We start from the raw sequence: 26,414 nt of genomic DNA, 5'->3' as shown, positions 1-26,414 counted from the left end.
TATTTTTTTTTTGAGGGAATACACTAGCCACATATTTTTTTGTTTGTTTATCTCTTATGCCTTTTTCACTTGAACCCTACCCCACATATCAAATTATCGTTTCTCTCTCCATATGTGAAAGAAGAAGAACACGACCATCTCCTTCCTTCGACAAACCACCAACACCATCTTCTCTCCGGCACCGTTTTGACCGCCGTTTTCACCGATCGAACAAAGTAAGACAATTTTCTTCATCTACTCGACGAGATCTTTCCATTGATCCTATTAATTTCACGAACGGAGCAGTTTTTTCGTCGACCCTTTTTCTTCCTCCGCTCCGGTAAGCTCGTTTCCGGCAACTTTGATTTGTTTTTCTTCTTCTTTGTTCATATTTTCTTACCCTGCACTGAGATTTTTCTGTCCTCTTATTGTTTTTTTTCTTCTTCTTCTTCTAGATCTATTATCACCCACCACCGCGCCGGAAAAGTGACATAATCGTGTGTGTTTTCTCTTTAGGGTAAGTATATATTCTTCTAGCTTACTCAATTGAAAATTTAGAAGCTCGTATTTTGTTGTTGAAGACAAAATCTTATTATCCTTGTTCAAATTGGAAGAAGAAGAAAAAATAGACATATTTTTGTGATAGATTGAGCTAACTAGTGTTAATTTAATCATGTTCAGTTTGTAAACCTAATGAAAGGATTCCCCATTTGTATTGAACTCTAATTTCTCATGCTCTTCTTAATCCGAATTTTAGCATTAATTTTGTGTTTATTTTGACCTTAGAAATTACTTTAATTGCTTATACTTCTAGTTTTGACTATAAAAGTCCTCAACTCACATTTATAAAAAGAAAAGTAACTCATTCAATTGTGAATTTTTATACAATGAGCTAGTGAATTTTGATATAGTGTGGCTTATAATTTCAATTTTTTTTTTATATTAGTGGACGACGATAAAAAATTGGAGCTAGTGGACATGGGTTTTGAATATAAAAGCAAGAACATTTAAAGCTCTAAATCAATTTTAAAAAATTCATCTAGTGTAGAGTTGACATTGTTTAACGTCATTTTAGCTCATCTTTAACGGGATATAGGATCTAAGTATAGCTTGTAAGTTAGTACGAATTGTTTATGTCATTAGGACCTTTCTTGGTATGTGCATTTATTTTTGAACTTTGATCCATGGAGGTTGGAATGAGAGTTAATGTCGATATCAATTGTAATCTCATGTTGGATCGAGAAATTGTGAATTTAAGGTTGTTCCTTTACGTATTTGAAATTAATTAGTAATTGGGTGTTGGACAAACGACATAAATATGTCATTGTAATTGAAACTAAGTTGATAAACTATGTTATTGGATTCCTACTTTAACGTCATTTTAGCTCATCTTTAACGGGATATAGGATCTAAGTATAGCTTGTAAGTTAGTACGAATTGTTTATGTCATTAGGACCTTTCTTGGTATGTGCATTTATTTTTGAACTTTGATCCATGGAGGTTGGAATGAGAGTTAATGTCGATATCAATTGTAATCTCGTGTTGGATCGAGAAATTGTGAATTTAAGGTTGTTCCTTTACGTGTTTGAAATTAATTAGTAATTGGGTGTTGGATAAACGACATAAATAAGTCATTGTAATTGAAACTAAGTTGATAAATTATGTTATTGGATTCCTACTTTAACGTTATTTTAGTTCATCTTTAACGGGATATAGATAGGATCTAAGTATGGCTTGTAAGTTAGTACGAATTGTTTATGTCATTAGGACCTTTCTTGGTATGTGCTTTGTTTTTGGACTTTGATCCATAGAGGTTCGAATGAGAGTTAATGTCGATATCAATTGTAATACCGTGTTGGATCGAGAAATTGTGAATTTAAGGTTGTTCCTTTATGTATTTGAAATTAATTAGTAATTGGGTGTTGGATAAGTGACATAAATAAGTCCTTTTAACTGAAACTAAGTTGATAAACTATGTTATTGGATTCATACTTATTGTAAGGTTCAATTTTTTCAAATAGTCATAGAGTGTCTTAGGCATATGTCTCATATCCAAACTCAACTTAAAAATAACATAATTACTGAACGAATTAATGTGTATTTTTGTTGGTTTAATTGTGCATTACAGATGTGGGAAGATTTGACCAATTTTTTCAACGTAAGGCCAACAACTTTGTGACACTAGCATTTTCATCTTGTGATGCTATTGCACAAGAAGCTAGCTTAAGAGCTTCATTATCCGGTGTAGTATAATTTCAACATTCACTAGCACTTTCCACTTTAGAATGAGATTACAGGTTAATAATGTTATTTGTGAATGTGTTTATATTGTATATTTAACTTGAGAAAGAGTTGAGCTTTATATACTATTGTTTGATGTAAAATTATTCTTTGATGTAGTGAATAAAAATGATTGTTTTCATAAGTATTTTCATAAGTATTTTCATAAGTATTTTAATTCATAAGTTATAAAAATGATTTTAAAAAACTATCATGAGATGTATAAGCGAAGTATCCTATTGGTTGTGTTTAAGTTGCAGGGAATAAAAAGCAAAACTAAACAGCTGTATTTTTTTTTTATTAAAATGTGAGGCCACGGTTTTATATATGTGGGTTAAGTAAATAGGCAACGCTTTATACATTTAGTCTGAAGTGTATAAAAAATAGTTAATTCCGTAGCTTAAACATATAGACCACGGTTAACTGTCGTTGTTAATTTGGAAACCGCGGCCTTAAACTTTCATAAAAACCGTGGCATTTAGATGCATTCAGACGACGGTTTATGGATTCCGTTGCATATAGTACAAAAAACCGTGGTTTATACTTTAGGCAACGGCCGTATATACCACACCCTTATATCCGTGGCCTAAACGTTTAGACAACGGTTTTACTACTTCTGTCCACGTTTTTGTGGCGTTGGCTAAAGCCAAAAATGTTGTAGTGTTTATCTGAAAAAGATGATATTGATAGCAGACCAAAATGGATGATACCTTGATTTTTCAGCGGAACACATCTGTAGGGAACTATTGTGATTTTGGACTCTCAAGTTGTTTCCTCAGTAATTGTTTCTTTTCAACTCAACTTTCAAGTTTGTGGATAGGAACATAGAAGAGACACAATACAAGTGAAGGTAGAAGAAAATAACAATGTATAACAGGCAAGAGATCAATATAGGTCCAATCATGATGGCGAACCTTCACGAAGAGAATATTTTACACATTTAGTATATATTTCTTCTGGTCGTCATATACTTCTTTTGTTCCCGTTACATTCTGCTCCGTAGAGTTTATAATCTCTTGTTCATGTATTACTTTACTTTTGTCTCCTTTTACAATTCACACAGTTCCAAAAGGTGCTGCTAGCTGCTTTGCTACTCTCCTTCTTTTGTTCTGTATGGTAGTCCATCAGAACAATTTAAAATAGCCAGAATTACAATTGCAAATTTGTCCTAAAAGTACTATTCAAAACTTAAATTTAAGAATTGTTTTCTGTTGCGATATGTTGAATTGAGTGAAAACATAAAAGCTAGGCCAACGACGATATGACTAATGTTCTGACATTTTGGCAAGGTAAGCATTTACCAGAAAAACTAAGAAATTCTCCAAAGCTGGGGAAGTATGCATAGAAAAGAAAACAAATTAAAAAAAAAAAAAAAAACTGCTCGCTTTAAAATTTCATACGCGAAAATGATGATGGTTGGAAATGTTTCACTGTGTTTCTCCCATCCAAACAAGGATAAATTTTTTTTCTGTAAAATATATATATCTGATCTAGTTTTCTGTAAAATAAACTACAAAAGCTTGATGAAAGACTGCATGAAATGGAAGTATTCTGTCAACTTCTTCAAAATGATGTTAGTTAAAATCTAGAGGTTGAAAATAGTTCCAATTCTCGGTTATCCAAAATTTGCCATACTGTATTATCTCTTTCTTTACTTGAAGGATTAATGACATAAATTTTATTGAATTTAAATTCTAAAGCACCAAAAACTACGGCTTATCAATGATATTATGAGCTACAATATAAATCATACATGTAGTATATCCTTGAACGATCTCTTACATGCTTTGATAGAATTATTGAAATCAATATGTAGAGAATAATTAAATCACACAAAATTATAGTTGTTGCAGCCATCGGATATTAACATTAAAGTTTTTATTAAATAAGAAGAAAGAGTTTTATTGGGAGATCATAAGTTTCATTTCAGAAATATTTAATCAGTTTTTCAAAATAAAAAAGTTATTGGGAGATCCCCTCTCAACAATGACCATTTTCCAGTTATAGTGTACCATTTTGATTCAGTGTATGTTTGAGTCTATTTGAATCTATTTTTATCAAATTTTGAACAATTTACAATTTTCTATGCTTCTTCATTCATTCATTCATTCCCTCCTAGCAAAACATTACTTTTTTGGCCAAGGTAGAACAACATAATAATGTATTATGCACTGGCAAGCAAACTAGTTTCTTTAAATTAATTCCAAAACGAACGTGTTAATAGATTGGCTATGGCAAAGTTATATTTTAAGCATAAGTTGTTTATCCTTTGGTACTGGATTCTAAACGTGATTATAAGCTTAACTTTGTCTATGTAGGATGTGGAATTTAAGGCTTATTAACTTTAGTTGTTGGTGATCCCAGTTTGGTAAAAGTACTCTATTGTTGCAGCTTGTATGAATTATTTTGGGATGGTAAAACTGAATCTAAATGTTTGATGCTTTTGTACATGAGTTAAGGTTTGTCATCCTTTTTCAGCTATGTGATGATATATGGTAACCTGGACTGAATGTAGTTATTTTCAGCACATTATGATATTGTTTAGACCTTTTGATCTTGTTTAATTTTGGATTTAAAACAAGCTGTCTGATAGGAAATTGAACATCAATCACCCTTTTATGTCTCCTAGACGCAATTCAGCTCGCTGTCGTTAACAAAATCAAAGAAGAAGATATTAGAGTAAAGGCCACAATCCTGCAAGTCACAAATCAGAAATGGCATTGGACTAAGTAACACATTGTGTTACAGTACCTCAACTCTTCTTCATTAAATTGTTAGATGTAAATTTTACTTGTGATGTAAGGGAGACCTTTATTTGGGATTCATGTAGAGTGGATATAGTTTTGTTTGATATCTTGTACCAATAAGTTGATATTTACTTTAAATGAGGTCTTATTTTGGATTTGTGTAGATTGGATACAACATTGTTTCGTTTCCCGAACACATACTTAACAACTTTAATATCCTTATTTGTTTATGATATCAATGATTGGATGCAACGTAAAAATAATGTTTGGAGTTCAAAATAAAGGAGATCAACATGGTTTAGTGATATAAACAAGAACAAAGGACCGTAAAAATGAAATTATATTTACGAAAGGAAGAACCGTAAGATTTTTATCAACAATAAAAGTGAAAAAGATATTCTTTTGAAAATTTTAAGCTAGTTTAATTATATACAATCATTATGCCGTTTATCGTCGCCGCCGATTACAAAGTGTTTATTTAAAAATAAAATCACTTGTAATCGCTAGCAACAACAACCGCAAAATGACCTGTTATAAAACATATAAATCTTGGGGACAACAAATGTATGAGATTGGAGTCCCCAAATATGACTTAATTGGTGATATACACTCTTATTTTATAGGTAAACTAATTCGTGACTGTTTTAACACATACCCGATGTGGGACTAGTTGTGGTATACTACATTTCTTGAGAGAATAACCAAAGTTCAAATCTAAACTCATGCAAAGGTTACAAGAGATGCAGAAACTCCAATATCTGAAGCAAATGCTAATCTAATTCCAAATCCAGCAAGTTTCAGGAAGGTCTATTTCTCTGACACACATTTATTTCACTTATATATAGGCATACGTGTCTCCAAAGTTCTCTCTAGTTAGTGTGTACCTCAGTCCTCTGTTTGCTTGTAGCAATTCATATCTTTTGTGGTAATCCTGAATATGGAAAAAAGGGAAATTAATTAAGTAGGAGAATTTGCCACTAAAACCAGTTTGTAATGAACTAATTCTCCCCCTTCTCACCAATGGTTTAGAAACATCCCCTTATTTGTGACAATAGATTGCAAATTTGTTTCAGTTTTTTGTCTTGGTAAATTCCAGTTTGTAATGAACTAATACTCCACTTTGTGATGATGACCCATATGTTCATCACAGCCCATCATAGATTGGTATGGAGGATCTTAAAGTGAGTTCCCTTACAGACCATAACAGAGGAGTGTCGTGATGGACTTGATTCGGAATGTGCTGAACAGCATGACATATATAGAGTGAAAAAGAATACCTATTATGCATATTAATAATGAAGATGCACTGGTGTAGAAATTGAGCAAGGATGAAATATATACATGTCCCTCGGCCTATAGATTCACTATGGAGTTCCGCATAGATTCATCACACCTGCGGATCCCTGGAGATTGGACTTTGTTGTGGAATATGTAAATTGCACACAAGGTTAAAGTATTCCTATGGTGGATAACGAGGGGATGCCATCCAACATGGGAAAAATTGGTTCAAATAGAAGTCATTTGCACATCAAGTTGTCCGTACTGCGATGTTTTTATTGAGGATGACTGGCATTGCTTTCTCGGATGCACAAGGGCATGTGCAGTTTGGGAGAAAAAATATTATGGCATTATGGAAATGGAATTATGAGAAACATTAGAATGGTTGACTGGCATATCAGAGGACCAGTGTTAATATATAGAAATGGAATGTCAACATGTAGTTCATAATGTACTATGGGAGTGAGTCCATCAATGAATTTGGTGTCATCATTAACTAATGTAGATCCATTCTCAACACCTGAAAAAAAAAATATAAAGCTTTTTCTTTTGAAGAAAAAAAAATATAAAGCTTGAAAGAACCTTTTTAAAGCCGTCTTTTTCAAGGTGTTCGCCATAGTGACATTTTTTATTGGTCAAGATGCCATTGCACATGTTCTAAGCTAAATATGTATTCAAGTTAAGCAGCATCATTTTTTTTACAACATTTTTCCTATAACGTAGATTAGAACGTTATTAGTTCGTGATTTAGATACTAATATATTGGATTCTTCTACTTAAACTTCAGAGTTCCAACTTGCTTGTCATGGTTGTACGGCGCTCAGAGCCACCATTGACAGATCACAAAACACATTTCATTGTCTGACATTAGCAATAATAAATTTTCAATTCCATTGTCCGACATTAACAAGAAGTACATTTCATTGATGAACCTATCACTCTTCCAACTTGCTTGTCATAGGTTCATCAAATTTCAAAGCACATTTCATTTCAGAGTCAAAGTTAACAACAATTTCATGTTTAGATCTTGTTTCTCCTACGAAGGTCCCATTGTTACGCCACAGTCATAATGCACAGAAGTTAGATTTTCAATTATATTGACATGCAAGGTTTGGTTATCTTGAAATTTTACATTAGTTGAAGTTTTAACTTTTAAGGGAGATAAGGTTCTCTAGGTATTTGCTCAAAAAAAAAAAAAAAAAGGTTCTCTAGGTAGTCCACTATTTATCATACATAATTTTAAAGTAGATCGTACTGTTTTTTTTTTTTTTTTTGACAAAGTAGATCGTACTGTTGTTAGTGTCACAAAATGTTTTTATATATAAATAAGCATATATTAAGGAGCATCACCAAGGGATGAAGGTATGTATTAAATATATATAAATACTCTTGTTCTTCAAAGATGGAAGAGCAAAGGAGAGTGAATTTAATTGATCTACTAGATGTACACATATTTTAATTCTCAATTTAGACTTTTCATAAAAATAAGTATGTATTAAAACCCTTCAATCAATTTTCAATGGGTTTTTCTAAAATGTACATGTTAAAGGAATTAAAAGCAGCAACTTTTTATTGATAAACAACTCTTATTTATTAAAAAATATATATTTGTCAAGTTCTAATACAAAATTACTATTTTGAATCTTTTAACATGTGTAAATTTACATATCATAGAAAAACCATTTTTTAATCGACAATATAAGCTCCTACAAGTATTTAATTTTTAATTAAGTCAATAAAAGTTGTTGTATATAATACATCAACTCTTTTTGTCAAAAAAATATAATACAACAACTCTTATTAACCCAAATATATCTTATAAATATAACAAGAGGAGTATATATCCCATCATTGTGCAGATGAAAACACAGTTAGAAGTTCCAAGTGAGAAGAAATTAAATGCATTAAAATATGCAATCACTTATAACTTCCAACTGTGTCACCTCCGGACAATGGGTAGTGATATATTAAAGGGAACAACCACAATGTAAAACTTGGAGTTCACTCGCATTGTTTTATAGGTAACTTTTTGTGTCTATTAGTTACAGAGTTTCGATGTGGGACTGCTGACTCTAGAATAATGGTATCCATATTCTCGTTTTCTAAAACTGTTTGCTAGAATTTCCACTCTTCTCTTCTAGACTTTGATTTCTTAGATATGTGGCTATTCATTTATGATTACAATTAGAATCCATTTTATAAAATCTTTTCTTAATATCGCCGACCTCACAGTCTAGTGGCATGAGGCAAGAGAATTATTGAGAATGAGAATATTTTTATTAGGATGTTGTAATCTTTATTTGTTTAATAAACTAATCTACAAGACACCATTTAGCAGCTCTCAAATTAAAATAACAAGACACCATAACTATGCTCTTAAGAGTTCTAATCAATAATTTTCTAATTTTTACCCCGGCCTTTGTATGGTTTGCAAAGTCTTATTATGTACATATTACGAAGTCATAAAGCATCTGATCATGAACTCCCTGAAAGATATCACTACACCAAGTTCAGTAACATCGTTGTTGCTTCCGTTAAACTGATCCACAATTTTATTTGCATCTAGCTCTAAATCCACATTTGTAAGTTGTAATATAAATCATTAATCCAGTTAATGGTGTGGAGTAACCCTAACGCCACTCCAAACTCTGTGGAGCATAAGGGGTATGCCAAAACGTTTATGCTAACACAAACCAGCTCTCATCATCCCGAATACACATTTCTACACTGACTTTAGTGGATGAAGATGAGAAGGAAGCGTCCACATTACACTTAAACGTGGTCTTTGGAGTGAGCCCTATTCCTTCCTTCCGTAAGTGTTATAAGAGACTATACACGTCTAGGGTTTGTTAGTTTGAGTTTAATGACACGTTTCTCTAAGTTCATGGCTGCCCTAATCAAGTTGGAGGTCAGGCTAAAATATTACAAAATGGACCCTTGTTTAAATATTAACAGTTTGAAGAAAAAACAAATCTTTCTTTAACGCAACTTATATTAAGCATGACTTTTACCTACATGGAAATAGACATTTATCTAAAAACAATACATAATTGATAGTAAATTTATGAAAAATTTTGTCTGCATGTAGAATTTTTGTTGCAAATCTGAGGCCCTAAGCAAAAAGGCCTCCTTGCACTTACACATGGCTGACCTTGTCTAAGTTCATTGCGATCGGCTTCTCTAAGGTTCTGATCGTTGAACACCTCTCGTAATGACTAGTAATCGAAATATTTCTTAATGTTAAATTTTTATAATATATACATTATAAAATCACCCTATGAGTTGTGACAAGTATTCATATATTTTAAAATTAATTTATTTAATTTTGTTTTAATTAAAAAATATTGATTTTATTTTATGTTATATCAAATTTAATTTTTTTTAAATTATATTTTTTTAGAGGTATGGTAAACTATTTTCTAACTTAGTTTATACAATCCCTCTTAACAAAAATTATTTTTACAATTTTCATGTACTTATCCTTATCCTGTGCATTAAATGTCTCTACATATCTTCAATCCAACACCCTCCTAATTTTTGTAAGGACTTGGTGAACTAAGAAGTGTCTTCCCAACCGGCTTCTCTGCTGACAACCCACAGGTGATGTCGCGTCCCTTGCTTAGAGCACAACACAAGGTTACAATTATGAACAAAGAAAGGAGGTCTATTAGTTTGTTTGTAGGATAGAAATAGTTTTGTCGGTTAATTTTTGTTTTGATGAAGGTTATATCTTTGATATAGGTATTGAATTATTGTATTATTGTAATAAATTCACTACAAGAAATTTTGCTTGTAGTGATTGATATACTCTTTGTATTGAGTTTGTAAGTTTTTGGTGTAATCGTTGCACATTTGCACCTACCATATTATTTTTCAATTTATTTTTCCTCTTAAAAAAAAATATTTTCAATTTGTTAACTAGAGTTAGTTGACAGATAATAGATTTCAACTTTCTGACTGTATAACTACTGTTGCAAGTAGATTGTAAATATGGTTTAATTTTTTACAATGTTTCCTAATTTTATTTTAGTCTTCCTCTATATTATGACATTCATTTCTAAGCATTTCACAAACATTGAATTTTCTAATTACTAATATAGTGGTCATGAAAATCTTTGTGGTGATCTTAATTCCTAGATTATGCTGAGAAATGATTCATGAGAGAAATATCATGTATATAAGGTTCAATATCTACCCCTTCCTCCTAATGATCCAAATCATGTAAGATCTTCAACTTCACTTTATGATGGATACAATTTCCTCTACTATGTCTCTGCTACCAACTGATGTGTACTCAAAAGAAACTTAATTTAATTGGATTGTTATTTATGTTGTTTGATTTGTTTGTGTCTATAATATGCATGTTTGTATCTTATTATTATTGTGCTTTGCAGTTTGGAGCAACTCTTCTCAAAGAAGAATTGAATTCATATTACAACAGTATTCCCGTGTTTGAAAACTTAACCAAACTTCAACTATGTTGGTGTCCTGGTATTATTCATGATTGGGGTGAAAATGTCACCAAGTTGTCCCAAACTTCAAAGTCTTGAAACTAAATTGGTTTGTTTGTCAAATTGATGTACATTACTAGTTTTTAGTTGTCCTTCTCTTCATGTGTTTTTACAAATCCTATTTTTGTCTCGGATTGACAAGCAAATACATCAATATGTATGAAGGAATGGAAATACCCATATGATGTTCCTTAATGTGTTCCATCTAATCCGACAACGTGTAAAATTATAGAACATGAAGCTTTCGAAGCAGATTTTTTATTCGCAGCATAAATTTTGCAGAATACAAGATTTGTTTAGGTTATGACCATTTGCCATACTTTTGACCCAAAACCGACAGAGAGCCCCCAAATTTTAGAAGAATTATCCTCCTATTCAAGGATCTCTCCCGTTTGTATGCTATCAGTTTCTGAATCTCTCTCGTTACTAGATGTATAGCTTTAGATTTGATGGTTTGAACAATGTAGCCTTGGTCTTCTTATACAAATCAACCGGGGAACTTGATAATGATGCAGTCTGCGATTCAGTAGATATTATTATTATTATTATTAGTCAAGGTCATTGTGTCAGATTTGTTGGAGCTTGAATTGCTTGATCAATTGTGTCAATTGAGCTTTCAGTCGTTTGCATTTCATGTGACAACATCTTAGGATGCTTGAAAATCATTCAAGGTCGTTGTGTAATTAAGATCTTTTGATTATTGAATTTATGCTAGGACACCCCATCAAAACAGATAGGGTATGGATTTACCAATAAAATTCCGTGTCATCCATGCTAGAAGGAAGCCAATCAAATTATACAGAATCCAAAACTGGCGACATCATAAAAAATTTATGATAAAAAAGAAAAGAAAGGAAAAGGAAAGAAAAGAGAGCAAGTAGTAAGTAGCAGCCAATAACTCCTGAGTAGTGCATTTTGTAAGTTGATATTTTCCCATCCTTTATTAGTTTATCTCTTTTACTTCTCTTTTCTGTTTTTCTGTTGGTGGTTAGGTTAGTGAATTCTATTTTAAGTTGGTTATGGTGTCGAAGCTATGTTTGGATTGGTTAAGGCCCATATTAAAGGTTTGGCTAAGTGTGTGTGTGTTGGGCTAGCTTGTAACGGTATGACTATAAGGTGTGCCTTTTGGATATTTATCGGTGGCATGACTGAATCAATGTATTTCAATTGTGCAGTAATCTATAGCATCGCTGGTACACTAGTTCGGTAAGGAAGTTAACTTGGCCTATTTGTTAGATTTCTCAGATGTATGTATATGTGAGGATTTTTCTGCAATGTTCTTTCAAATGTAGATTGTTCGTATTTGTTCTTGCTCTAATCATTGTACGTCTTGTACTTGGGTTAGAGTTATTTCAAAAAAAAAAAAAGAGAAAATAATTTTCATATGCTAGTTGGACCAAACTATAAATTTGAGAATTAGCAGAAGGCCTTGACGTCATCGCAAGGGTGTGAGTAACTTGCCTACCTCTTAGTAAACATGGTTTGAAAGAAATGAAACAAGGCTTTACAAGATGATTGTAGCATAATCGGTTACACAACACAATTATATGGTATAAGATGAAATTGCATAATATCTAGAACCACTAATGTAACCAGAAAACAACCAAGACCCTTATTATGAAAAACATATATACCCAAATTTCCAAACACTTTTTGATCTTCTCTTTACGGATGCACCTGCAAAGCAGGAAAACAAACACAGTGAAAAGGCAAGGTTGAACCCAAAACCCAAAGAGAGAGAAATTCCATTGTATCAAATTGAGAAACGAAAATATTATGGAGAAGTAAGAGGCGTGTATATCATTTCATTATTGTAGTTTAGAAGCCCACATCGAAAGTTGTAAAAAACAGAGACACATTTTTTCTTATAAATTAGGAATGCATGCTGCATTGCTACCACCCAGGTTATAAACGGAGTGGTCTACCAAATTTAATTGATATACAGTGCAACTAGTTATATTTCTGGTGGTGGTGTATGAGATTAGAAGTAGTTGCATTTTTTAATGCTCTTGATTTCTTAGTCACTTAGAATCTCATACCTCTCTGTTAGAAAAATAACATGTGTATATTTCAAACTTGTTACTCCCTCCTCCTGTCATTATTATAAGAAGAAAAACCAAAAAAACATCAAAAATGATGACATGCTGTCATTACGTAATTTTTAGGACTTATTGTGACATTTTGGTAGAGTTCACGTGCAATTTATACTGTTTCGGAGTGCAAAAAGCTGAAAAATTGAAGACTGTCTGAAGCAAATCGCGCCACGCCACTTTCCAGCCTTGCCGCGATTTTGAACTGAAGTTTGCACATCTCTCTGTTTGAGGGAAATAGCGGCGCGCCATATATCAGGCGTGGCGCGATTTTGTTTGTTTCAGGCCCAAAACTCTATAAATACAGCACTCAACCTAAAGAACAAGGGTTACGATTTTGGAGAGCAACGTGCGATTCTGAGACATCGGAGACGGCTAGAAGGGCGATTTCTTCAACCTTTTACCAATTCATGTATGTTTTAATTATTTCATTGATTATGCTATTTGTAAACTCGATTATGAGTAGCTAAATCTCTTAGAGATTATATCCGAGATGAATCTTTGTAACCCTAATTGACACATGTTGCTGTGAAACTCTATTTTGTTTATGAATTCAATTCTAGTTTATTCAATTCAATTGTTCTTAATGCTTTTTATATCTTGATCACATATAACTTGATTTTGTGAGAATGAATGACCACTGACCATGGCTTTCAACTTAGACCTAATTGGATTGTTCTAATAAACAGGGTTAGTCTAGGAATAGATAATCGTTTGTTAGTGATAATAGGTTAACGTTCGGTAAAACCTTCAAGAATTAATATACCACCTAAGGAATTAGGGGCTGTAGTTTAAGAAGAGGGTCCTAACTCAAGGGATTGATTAGGGCTAAATTGTTAATCATCGTAAACTAGAAGAGGATTCATAACAAGTAGGTGCAGTAGACCAATTAGGGGAACTTAGAGGATTCGACGGATCTGATCTCATCTTTCTCTCATATTTTCTTAACAAATCTTTATTTTCTTTTATTTGATTTCATAAAATCAAACCAAATCTACTGCCTAGTGGCAAACCAAAATAAACTTTACACATCCTATTTCTATAACGCAATTGAATTATTGAAGTTAAAAACAGTCCTCGTGGGATCGATATTTTTACTACTTCGATAGTATTTGGTGCACTTGTCAAACGTCTATCAAGTTTTTGGCGCCGTTGCCGGGGACTGTTGATTATTTCAACAAGGCAATTACGTTATAATTTAGGGTTTCTGCAATTTAATTTTCTGCTTTTAATTTTTATTTTTCTGTTTTAGTATTCATTTGATTACTTTGCATTGTGCAGTGCTACTAAGGTATTTTGCTGTTTATACGAGGTAAAGTGAGCGCCGACGATCTCGAATTCAATCCAGAAATTGAAAGGACTGCTAGAGCACTCCGGAAAGCTACCCGGTTGCGAAGGTTATCTCATTCCGTTCCACCGGGTGTTCGAGAACAAATACCGGAGCCACTCTCAACTGAATCTGAAACAATCTCTTCTCCTAGATCTGCTATCATGGGAGAACCTGCAGCAAGACCTAAGCTAGGAGACTACGGGTTAGCAACTCATCGCGGTCAACTGACCCACACTTTTCAACCAGCTAACCCCGTTGCTTTCGATATCAAGACAACTGTCCTAAACGGTTTGAGGGACAAGCAATTCGATGGGACTGAAGCCATGAGTCCTCATGAACACTTGAGCTGCTTTGCTGAGACTTGTGAATTTTGTGTGCAACCAGCCACCGTGACTGAAGCACAAAAGAAGCTAAGGCTGTTTCCTTTCACTTTGACGGGAAGAGCAAAAGATTGGTTGCTAACAATTCCAAATGGGACTGTCCAAACATGGGAAGAGTTAGAGCTGAAGTTCTTGGAGAAATATTTCCCTATGTCTAAATATTGGGAAAAGAAGATGGAGATCTCTAACTTTAAGCAAGGAGAAGGTGAATCATTGTATGATGCTTGGGAGCGATTCAACTTGCTTCTTAAGAGATGCCCTAATCATGAGTTCACCGAGAAACAATACCTCCAAATCTTCACTGAGGGGGTGACACCAAACACTATAATGTTCTTAGATACTTCCGCGGGAGGTAGTCTCAAGAGCAAAACTGATCATGAAGTCCAAGCTCTAATTGAAAACATGGCTGGCAATGAGTATCGTGATCAAGCTAGGAAGAAAGAAAGAGGAGTGTTTGGGGTGAGCAAACAAACTGCTATCCTTGCTAACCAAGCAGCTATGAACAAACAAATCGAGGCTCTAACTAAGGAGTTTCAAGGCTTCACTTTGGCTCATAAGCAACAACAAGTGGCTGCAATCAAGTGTGATCTATGTGGGGAAGAACATCCCAATGGTGAGTGTGTACCAGAAGGCTCTAGTGAAGAAGCTAAATACATGGGAGGATATCAAAGGCAAAATCAGTACTACACTCCAGGAATCAACAAGCATCCCAATCTAAGCTATTCTAATAACAACGCTTTGAATTCTCAGATGCTTGCTCCTCCTCAACAACAACAAAGAAAGCCATCAGCTCTCGAGGAAACTATGATGAACTTCATGAAGATGACCCAAAGCAACTTTGAAGAGATGAAGAAAAGTCAAGAAGCTGAAAGAAAGAACAACGAAGCTTCTAGGAAGATGCTTGAAACTCAATTGGGGCAATTAGCTAAGCAATTGGCTGAACAAAGCAAAGGCGGATTCTCAGGTAACACTAAAGACAACCCTAAGAATGAGTCTTGTAATGCTATTGAATTGAGGAGCAAAAAGGTTTTGACACCTTTAGTTCCAAAAGCTCCAAAGAAGGTTGATGATGTAGTAGTTGAGGTGGAAGAGAATGATGTAGTTGAAAAAAATGATGAGGGTGTAGTTGAAACAGAAAATGATCATGGAGTAGTTGAAAATGAAAGGAAGAAAAAAATAGAGGGAGAAAAAAGTGAGAAATTGATAGATGAAGATTCAATCTTGAGGAAGTCGAAGAGTCAAATTCTGAAGGATGGGGATAAACCACAAGTTATTCCATCATATGTGAAGCTTCCATACCCTCACCTTTCCAAGAAGAAAGAAAAGGATGAAGGTCAATTTAGGAAGTTCATGCAACTTTTCTCACAACTTCAGGTGAATATTCCTTTCGGCAAAGCTCTTGATCAAATGCCGTTATATGCTAAGTTCATGAAAGACTTGTTAACCAAAAGAAGGAAGCCTAAGGATGATGAGAACATAGCACTTTCTGAGAATTGTAGTGCTATTCTTCAAAAGAAGTTACCACCTAAGCTGAAGGATCCTGGTGCTTTTACTATCCCTTGTTCAATTGGACAGGTAGACATTGGAAGAGCTTTATGTGGCTTGGGAGCAAGTATCAACTTGATGCCTCTTTCAATGATGAAGAAACTTAAGTGTGGATAGCCAAAATCAACGAGAATGACCATTACTTTAGCTGACCGGTCAATCTCTTATCCTTTCGGTATACTTGAAGATGTGCTAGTCAAGGTTAATGACTTGGTATTTCCGGCAGATTTTGTAATCTTAGACATGGCTGAAGATGAAGAAATGCCACTCATCCTAGAAAGACCTTTCCTTGCAACTGGTCGTGTTTTGATTGATATTGAGAAGGGAGAGCTCATGTTGAGGTTCCACAAGGAGCAAGTCGTGTTTAACATATTTGAGGCAATGAAGCACAAAGATGAAAATCCCAAGTGTTACCGGATTGATGTTATTGAAGAAATAGTTGAAGACGACTCTTATGAACCTCAACCCACACAACCTCTTGAACGTGCAATCATGAACTCTATAGCAAGTTGTGAGGATGATGAAGATCTTGAAGTAAATGATTGTGTCAAGCAGCTTGAAGCAAGCAAGAAAGAGTTGGACCCGGTAAAAATGGAAGAATTAATGGGTAAGTACTCTATGGATGCTCCTACTTTGAGTGGAGAAGGAGAGAAAAATCCAGAGTTAAAAGAACTCCCTTCTCACTTGAAGTATGTTTTTCTCACCAAAGATGCCTCTAAACCAGTGATCATCAGCAATACCTTGACACCTTTAGAAGAAGAAAAATTAATGAGGGTGTTAAGAGACAATCAAGGAGCTTTGGGGTGGAACATTTCTGATTTGAAGGGTATTAGTCCAGCTTATTGCATGCACAAAATACACATGGAGGCTGAATACAAACCGGTAGTTCAACCTCAAAGGAGACTTAACCCAACAATGAAGGAAGTGGTGAAGAAAGAGGTGCTAAAGTTACTAGATGCAAGGATGATCTACCCTATCTCAGATAGCTCATGGGTAAGTCCAGTTCACGTGGTGCCTAAGAAAGGCGGAATGACGGTGGTGGCTAACGAAAAAAATGAATTGATACCTACCCGTACCGTCACTGGTTGGAGAATGTGTATAGATTACCGGAGGTTGAATACCTCAACAAGAAAGGACCACTTTCCATTACCATTCATGGATCAAATGATTGAGAGATTGGCTGGTCAAGCCTTTTATTGCTTCTTGGATGGGTATTCAGGGTATAATCAAATTGCAGTGGCTCCGGAAGATCAAGAAAAGACTGCCTTCACTTGTCCATTCGGTGTGTTTGCTTATCGAAGGATGCCCTTTGGGTTGTGTAATGCGCCGACGACCTTTCAAAGGTGTATGCTCTCCATCTTCTCTGACATGATAGAGAAGAACATTGAGGTATTTATGGACGACTTTTCTATTTTTGGTAAGTCTTTTGATCAATGCTTGTTCCATTTAAATGTTGTACTTAGAAGATGCACCGAAACTAACCTTGTTTTGAATTGGGAAAAATGTCATTTTATGGTAACTGAAGGTATAGTTTTGGGGCATAAAATAAGTGCTAAAGGCATTGAGGTGGACCAAGCTAAGATAGAGGTTATAGAGAAACTTCCCCCACCTGTTAATGTTAAGGGAGTAAGGAGTTTCTTGGGGTATGCCGGTTTCTATCGGCGTTTCATAAAAGACTTTTCAAAAATTTCCAAACCCCTCTGTAACCTCTTGGTCAAAGAAAACGAGTTTAATTTTGATTCTGAATGTCTAAATGCTTTTTCTTTGATTAAAAACAAGTTGGTGACTGCACCAATAATCATTGCACCCGATTGGGATTTACCTTTTGAACTTATGTGTGATGCAAGTGATTATGCTGTTGGTGCAGTCCTAGGCCAATGCAAGAACAAATTTTTTTCATGCAATTTACTATGCAAGAAAGGTTTTAAATGAGAATCAAGTTAACTATTCCACAACTGAAAAGGAATTGCTTGCGGTAATCTTTGCATTGGAAAAATTTCGTTCTTATCTAATAGGCTCCAAAGTCATTGTTTTTACAGATCATGCAGCTCTTAAATATCTCTTGACTAAAGGGGATTCAAAACCTCGACTGTTGAGGTGGATCCTATTATTGCAAGAATTTGATCATGAGATTCGTGACAAGAAGGGAGTCGAGAATGTGGTAGCTGATCACCTCTCCAGACTGGAGAATGATGAGGTGACGAAGAAGGAGAAGGCCATTAAGGCCGAATTCCCCGATGAACAGCTGTTTGCTATTGGAGAAAGGCCTTGGTTTGCTGATATGGCAAACTTTAAGGCTGGTAACATAGTTCCTGATGATATGACCTATCCTCAGAGGAAAAAGTTCTTCAAAGATGCAAACCACTACTTGTGGGATGACCCTTATCTGTTTAAGGTAGGTACTGACGGTTTGATTAGACGTTGTGTTGCAGGTGAGGAAGCGCATAGTATCATGTGGCACTGTCATAGCTCAGCTTATGGAGGCCACCATAGTGGAGAAAGGACAGCTGCAAAAGTTTTGCAAAGCGGATTCTGGTGGCCCACCCTTTTCAGAGATTGCAACGACTTTGTCACAAGATGTGACAGATGCCAAAGGACAGGTAACATATCAAAGAGGAATGAAATGCCCCTAAAAGGAATCATTGAAGTTGAACCATTTGACTGTTGGGGTATTGATTTTATGGGACCATTCCCTTCCTCTTACTCTTATCTCCATATTCTAGTCTGTGTTGATTATGTCACGAAGTGGGTTGAAGCGATACCATGTGTTGCTAATGATGTCAAAACTGTTGTCAACTTCCTGCAAAAGAATATTTTCACTAGGTTTGTAACCCCTAGAGTATTGATCAGTGATGGGGGGAAGCATTTTTGCAATAATTTTCTTGAAAATGTGCTCAAAAAGTATAACATTAAGCACAAAGTTGCAACTCCCTATCACCCACAAACCAGTGGTCAAGTAGAGGTTTCAAACCGACAGCTGAAATAGATTTTGGAGAAGACAGTTGCGTCAAATAGGAAAGATTGGTCTAGGAAATTAGATGACGCACTGTGGGCATATAGGACAGCCTTTAAGACTCATCTTGGGTTCTCACCCTATCAGTTAGTCTATGGAAAGGCATGTCATCTTCCAATTGAGCTAGAACATAAAGCTTACTGGGCCATTAAGGCCTTAAATTTTGATCAAGTAGCTGTTGGTAAGAAAAGAATTTTGAAACTTAAAGAACTTGAGGAGATGAGGCTTAGAGCGTATGAAAATGCGCTCATCTATAAAGCCAGGACAAAAAGGTATCATGACAAAAACTTAGTGCCTAGGGATATTAACTGTGGACAACTAGTTTTGTTGTATAATTCCAGGTTGAAGCTGTTTCCTGGGAAGCTCAAGTCAAAATGGTCTGGACCATTCTTGGTCAAAAGTGTGTCACCATATGGAGCTGTTGAACTAGTGACACCTGAAGGAGATCGAAGTTTCAAAGTAAATGGCCAAAGAGTTAAACCATACCTAGGTGGTGACCTACCAAGAGGAAGGGTGGCACTCATTCTGAAGGACCTCTAAGGATCCTTAGCAGTCAAGCTAGTGACGATAAAGAAGCGCTGGGTGGGAGGCAACCCACTAGATTTATTTTTCTTTTGATGTATTTTCTTTATTTTCTTTTTAATGTCGAAGTCCATTGAACTTATTTCCCTATTGTAATTGTTCCTGCACTTGTTTAATTAATGAATTTGTTTTGTTTCATGTGACCTATTCCAGTTTAGTAACAATTGTTTGATGAAACGGTATTCCAAAAGTTCTAAAGGAGGGGTGACTTGATTCAAAGGCGAAGTGTACGGCGTTGTTAGGTAGTCACATACTCCCAGAAATCTCAGCCATAAGGTTCATTGCCAAATCTTGTTTTTCAATTTACTTATATTTAGATTAGTTTTCCATGCAACTACATTTCTAGAACTTGCATTGTTTCTCTATTATTGATTGGTCTTTGTCAATTACACACTGAGGCAAAAAGTGCTTGGTCATGTGAGCCTTTTTTGAAGCCTACCCTGTTTTAATTTGTTGAATTTATCCTTTCTTAACCAATTGTGAGCCGGTAGGATTAGAACTTTTTGTTCGGTGACAAACTACATTACAAGCCTAGAGACTTTTAGGACTTGTCCCTTAATGTATTTTCTGAGTTAAGGCATTGTAGAATGTTGCTAAAGATTAAGTTTGGGGTTGCTATTGGAATTTGCAACCAATTAAGTTTGGGGTGGGGGTACTAGAGAATAATAGAACAAAAAAAAAATGGAAGAAAAAGAATTGTCATGCAAATTATACACAAAAATGGTGTATCAAAAAAAAAAGAAATTGAATGACGAAAAAGGGACAAAACATTGAAAATCCGAGTAACTTCAAACTCGACTGTCCCTAAATGTTAAAAAAATTCTCTAGTACCTTTGCATTGATTGTTATTCCACAAGGTGAATGATTGAAGGATTGAATTTTGTGCTTTAACTTCCGTAGGAATGCCTAACTCAAATTTTGTGTAGCCTACTTATCCAAATATATCCCACCTTTCACCTAAGCCCCGTTATAACCCTAAAGACCTCAAAAGTGTGTAATGATATTGACTTTGATTGATGTTTAGAAACCTTTCAAGCGTATGGTAATATGTAGACCTGCATGTCGACTGGTAGAACCCTATTTCAATTTGATGCGTGGAGTTGTGAATTCGTGGATGCGAACAAGTCAAACTAGATCATCTTTAGCTAGAAGGAGAATGAACTTTTGGGTACTATCGTTTTGTCAGGTAACTGTTATTTTACTGTCGTTTGTCACTGTTGCAAGCAAATTCCTTGAGGACAAGGAATGGTTTAAGTTTGGGGTTGTGATGACATGCTGTCATTACGTAATTTTTAGGACTTATTGTGACATTTTGGTAGAGTTCACGTGCAATTTATACTGTTTAGGAGTGCAAAAAGCTGAAAAATTGAAGACTGTCTGAAGCAAATCGCGCCACGCCACTTTCCAGCCTTGCCGCGATTTTGAACTGAAGTTTGCACATCTCCCTGTTTGAGGGAAATTGCGGCGCGCCATATATCAGGCGTGGCGCGATTTTGTTTGTTTCAGGCCCAAAACTCTATAAATACAGCACTCAACCTAAAGAACAAGGGTTACGATTTTGGAGAGCAACGTGCGATTCTGAGACATCGGAGACGGCTAGAAGGGCGATTTCTTCAACCTTTTACCAATTCATGTATGTTTTAATTATTTCATTGATTATGCTATTTGTAAACTCGATTATGAGTAGCTAAATCTCTTAGAGATTAGATCCGAGATGAATCTTTGTAACCCTAATTGACACATGTTGCTGTGAAACTCTATTTTGTTTATGAATTCAATTCTAGTTTATTCAACTCAATTGTTCTTAATGCTTTTTATATCTTGATCACATATAACTTGATTTTGTGAGAATGAATGACCACTGACCATGGCTTTCAACTTAGACCTAATTGGATTGTTCTAATAAACAGGGTTAGTCTAGGAATAGATAATCGTTTGTTAGTGATAATAGGTTAACGTTCGGTAAAACCTTCAAGAATTAATATACCACCTAAGGAATTAGGGGCTGTAGTTTAAGAAGAGGGTCCTAACTCAAGGGATTGATTAGGGCTAAATTGTTAATCATCGTAAACTAGAAGAGGATTCATAACAAGTAGGTGCAGTAGACCAATTAGGGGAACTTAGAGGATTCGACGGATCTGATCTCATCTTTCTCTCATATTTTCTTAACAAATCTTTATTTTCTTTTATTTGATTTCATAAAATCAAACCAAATCTACTGCCTAGTGGCAAACCAAAATAAACTTTACACATCCTATTTCTATAACGCAATTGAATTATTGAAGTTAAAAACAGTCCTCGTGGGATCGATATTTTTACTACTTCGATAGTATTTGGTGCACTTGCCAAACGTCTATCAAAAACCAATATACTCATTAATTAGTGTAACTTTTTGAATATTTTTACAAATATATCCTCATAAAAACTTGTGCAATCAATTCTTCAAAAGTGTTATTTTCAAATTAATTTTTTTTTTACTTTCTTAACTAGTGACTTTATTATTTAGAGAGTGAACAGAATGGAATAAGCTATAATTTTTTGCTACATTATTGATGATTGTCTGTCATTACATGTTTTTAGTTGTTATTTGTATTGTTTTTGTAACATAAAGAGAGACAACTACCTATAATTCATGGCGAAATCAGATGAAATTGAGAACAAGTGCTCAAAAAGGATAAAAGAAGAAAAGTTCCTAAAATTGCAAGCCATCGTGCCACGAAGCCCAAAAACGTGCCACGATGCTAGGTCAAAACAAATGCTTTCTTCACTGGAATAATCGTGGCACGATGACTCACCAACGTGCCACGATGGTGCGATCTGCCAACCTGTGAGTGCGATTGATCTGCTGACAAGCGTGCATCTGATGTCTAAACGTGCCACGATGACTCACCAACGTGGCACGATGGTACAGTCTGTTGGCCACCAAAATGTGTCTATAAAAGAGAAGCTTGGGCACATGTTTTAGACACAGAAGTTTTATGGGATTTTAAGCATAGAGGAACAAGGAAACGAAGGTGCAAGCTCTTAGAGTCATACCAACTCTCAAGTTGGTAAGAATTTATGTATGCTTTTATCATTTATGCTTATGATAGTTTAGTTATGAGTAGCTAAACTATAGTTTGATTGAGCCATGATGATGTTATTGTAATATATGAATCAGTAGTTGTACTCTCTCTATTATCAATATTAATCAGTCTTTATTCAGTTTTACTTGTGTTCATTGCCTTTCTAAAGTAATTGTTGGAGGACCACTAACCATAACTACTTCAATTATGATTAAGAATTGATCTTGGGAACCAAATGACCACTAACCCTGGCTTTTGATCTTGATCTAGTAACTCTGTTTAACTCAACATTAGGAGCCCAGAGATGGGAAATTGAGGGTTATGACACATATGTTAACGTTCTATATTTGCTTCCTAATGTTATTGCTGCCACGTAGACTCGGGATAGAGTAGGCGATTCTAGCTTAGGGATGGGTGTTGATGCGCGAGAGTGATCAACACTATTTTGTTAACTTGTCGTAAAGAAAGATTAATAGTTGAGAAGTAGAGAGAGGACAATTATCTCATATAGAGCAATAGCGGATTCAACGGCTTAATCATTCATCTCAATATAATTTCTGTCGCAATTTACTTTACCGTTTGTTACAATCAACAATCAACTGCCTAGGGCAACCTTATAAACTTTTACATCCTAACGAATAACGAACTTGTTAAGTTGAAGTTAAATACAGTCCTCGTGGATCGATATTTTACTACTTCGATAGACGTTGGTACACTTGCCAATTATCTATCAAGTTTTTGGCGCCGTTGCCGGGGACTGTTGAATCATTTCAACAAGGCAATATCGTTATTAATTAGGATTTCTGCAATTTATTTTTCTGTCATTTATTTTCTGTCAAAAATTTTGTTATTGTTATCTTGTATCGAGCAGTGCTACTGAGGTATTTTGTTATTTATGCGAGGTAGAAGGGGTGCAGACGATTTGCAATTCAATCCTGAAATTGAAAAGGCTACGAAAGCCAATCGAAAAGCTGTCCGGTTGTCCAAATATGTCCCACCAGCTGCACGAGAGCAGTTACCAAGTGCTGTCATCTTTGAAACTGAAACAATTACATCCCCTGATCCGAGTGTCATGGGAGAACCAGCAAGGCCAAAGTTGGGAGATTACGGGTTAGCATTACACCGAGGTCAATTGACTCACACCTTTCAAGCTGCTAACCCAGTTGCGTTTGATATCAAATCCACTGTCTTGAATGGGTTGAGGATAAACAGTTCGATGGGTCAGATATTATGAGCCCTCATGAACACTTAAGTTGTTTCGCCGAAACGTGCGAGTTTTGTGTGCCCCCAGCCACCGTGACTGAGAGTCAAAAGAAACTTAGGCTATTCCCATTCACATTGACCGGTAGAGCCAAAGATTGGTTATTAACCATCCCTAATGGAACCATCAACAATTGGGGAGAGTTAGAACTTAGGTTCTTAGCAAAATATTTCCCTATGTCCAAGTTTTGGGATAAAAGGATGGAGATATCAATTTTCAAACAAGGAGAAAGTGAATCACTATATGATGCTTGGGAGCGATTCAATTTGCTTCTTAAAAGATGCCCCAATCATGAGTTAACCGAAAAACAGTATCTCCAAATCTTCACTGAAGGGTTAACCTACAACAATAGAATGTTCCTAGATGCATCAGCTGGGGGTAGTTTGGAAAACAAAACTGATCATGAGGTTTTGGAGTTGATAGAAACCATGGCTAGCAGTGAGTATCGTGCTGATGCTAAGAAGAAAGAAAGAGGAGTGTTTGGGGTGAGTGACCAAACTGCTATCTTAGCCAACCAAGCCGCAATGAACAAGCAACTAGAGACTCTCACCAAAGAGTTTCATAGTTATACTCTAGCCAACAAACAACATGTCGCTGCTGTAAGGTGTGATTTATGTGGAGAAGGGCATCCGAATGGAGACTGCCTACCTGAAGAATCATTTGAGGAAGCTAATTACATGGGAAGCTACCAAAGATCTAATCAATACTACAATTCTGGTATCAACAGGCACCTTAATCTGAGCTATTCAAATAACAACATTTTGAATCCTTTGCTGCCCATTCCTCAACAACAACAGCAGCAACGAAAGCCATCAGCTCTAGAGGAGACAATGATCAACTTCATGAAGATGACTCAAGGCAATTTTGAAGAAATGAAGAAGAGTCAAGAAGCTGAAAGAAAGAACAACGAAGCTTCAAGAAAGATGCTTGAAACTCAGCTGGGACAATTAGCAAAGCAACTGTCCGAACAAAACAAAGTAGGATTCTCAGGTAACACAACCGAGAACCTTAAGAATGAATCTTGCAATGCTATTGAATTGAGAAGCAGAAAGGTGTTGACACCTATTGTCCAAAAGAAGGTTGAGGAAGTAGTAGTGGAGAAAGAAAAAATTGATGAAGTTGAAAAGAATGATGAGGAGGTAGTTGAAAAGAAAAGTGAACAAGGAGAAGTTGAAAATGGAAAGAAGAGAAAAATGGAGGAAGAAAAACATGAGAAGTTGATAGATGAAGACTCCATCTTGAGGAGAACAAAGAGCCAGATATTGAAGGATGGAGATAAGCCTCAAATTATCCCATCATATGTTAAACTTCCTTATCCTCATCTGGCTAAAAAGAAGAAGAAGGAAGATGGACAGTTCAAAAAGTTCATGGATCTCTTTTCACAGCTCCAGGTTAATATCCCTTTCATTGAAGCACTTGATCAAATGCCAATATATGCTAAATTCATGAAAGAGTTGTTAACTGGTAGAAGAAAGCCCAAAGATGATGAAAACATTTCTCTCTCTGAGAATTGTAGTGCTATTCTTCAAAAGAAACTTCCACCAAAGTTGAAAGATCCCGGTGCCTTTACTATTCCTTGCTCCATTGGGCCAGTAAACATCGGAAGAGCTTTATGTGATCTAGGGGCAAGTATCAACTTGATGCCTCTTTCAATGATGAAGAAACTTGGATGTGGTGAACCAAAGCCAACAAGGATGACTCTCACTCTAGCTGATAGATCAATCTCTCATCCTTTTGGTATACTTGAAGATGTACTAGTCAAGGTTAATGAACTAGTATTTCCTGCTGATTTCGTGATCTTGGATATGGCTAAAGATGAAGAGATGCCCCTCATTCTCGGAAGACCTTTTCTTGCAACGGGTCGTGCTTTGATTGACGTTGAAATGGGACAGCTTGTGTTGCGTTTCCATAGCGAACAAGTTGTGTTTAATATCTTTGAGGCAATGAAGCATCGACTTGAAAACCCTAATTGTTACCGGATGAATGATGTCGAAGAATTTATTGAAGATAATCCTGTCAAGGAAGGCATAGGGCAACTAAAAGAGAAAGATCAGAAGGTGCATCCTCTCAACATAGAAGACATGTTTACGGGTGGCCATTCAAGAGACAAAGAGGTAGTGGTGTTCGATTATCCCTAGAAGTCGTCATACGTCAAGCTATTAACGTTAAAGAAGCGTTGGATGGGAGGCAACCCATTGGATTCACATCCACTCAGGTATTGTTAAATTGTTTATTTTTACTTTTTATTTTGAAAACAAAACAAAAACAGCAAAAATATGATTTTGAAAAGAGGAACTTGGTTCAATATTGTGACCATCGTGGCACGATGACATTTCAACGTGGCACGATGGGA

At 35.4% G+C, this 26,414-nt stretch overlaps 1 protein-coding gene, 1 long non-coding RNA gene and 1 other non-coding gene across 3 annotated transcripts; 2 read left to right on the top strand and 1 right to left on the bottom strand.

The window, feature by feature from the left end:
* The first annotated feature begins 142 nt into the window (after positions 1-142).
* On the top strand, positions 143-2,404 carry LOC146918164 (uncharacterized). Its single transcript, XR_015014262.1, has 3 exons — positions 143-319; positions 435-496; positions 2,108-2,404. It is a non-coding gene; the product is annotated as an uncharacterized LOC146918164 (long non-coding RNA).
* Positions 2,405-14,761: 12,357 nt separating this feature from the next.
* Positions 14,762-14,867, bottom strand: LOC146918163 (small nucleolar RNA R71). Its single transcript, XR_015017237.1, has one exon. It is a non-coding gene; the product is annotated as a small nucleolar RNA R71 (small nucleolar RNA).
* A 9,163-nt stretch (positions 14,868-24,030) lies between these two features.
* LOC146918162 (uncharacterized) lies at positions 24,031-26,199 on the top strand. Its single transcript, XM_085722007.1, has 3 exons — positions 24,031-24,919; positions 25,013-25,653; positions 25,723-26,199. Exons 1-3 carry the CDS (start codon positions 24,031-24,033, stop codon positions 26,197-26,199), a joined length of 2,007 nt encoding a protein of 668 aa, XP_085578133.1.
* Positions 26,200-26,414: the final 215 nt, after the last annotated feature.

The sequence above is a fragment of the Medicago sativa genome, chromosome 6 (genome assembly GCF_051527215.1).
Source record: "Medicago sativa cultivar Bolivia chromosome 6, Bolivia_mono, whole genome shotgun sequence".
Lineage (NCBI taxonomy): Eukaryota > Viridiplantae > Streptophyta > Magnoliopsida > Fabales > Fabaceae > Medicago > Medicago sativa.
Note: the sequence above shows the minus strand (reverse complement) of the source record. Positions and strands in the feature narration are given on the sequence as shown.

Coding starts and splice junctions, on each gene's coding strand:
- LOC146918162 (XM_085722007.1), top strand. CDS start 24,031: ATGAGCCCTCATGAACACTTAAGTTGTTTCGCCGAAACGTGCGAGTTT. Junction 24,920..25,012: donor CTTCATGAAGATGACTCAAG/GCAATTTTGAAG, acceptor TGGGACAATTAG/CAAAGCAACTGTCCGAACAA. Junction 25,654..25,722: donor TTCCTTGCTCCATTGGGCCA/GTAAACATCGGA, acceptor TCAATGATGAAG/AAACTTGGATGTGGTGAACC.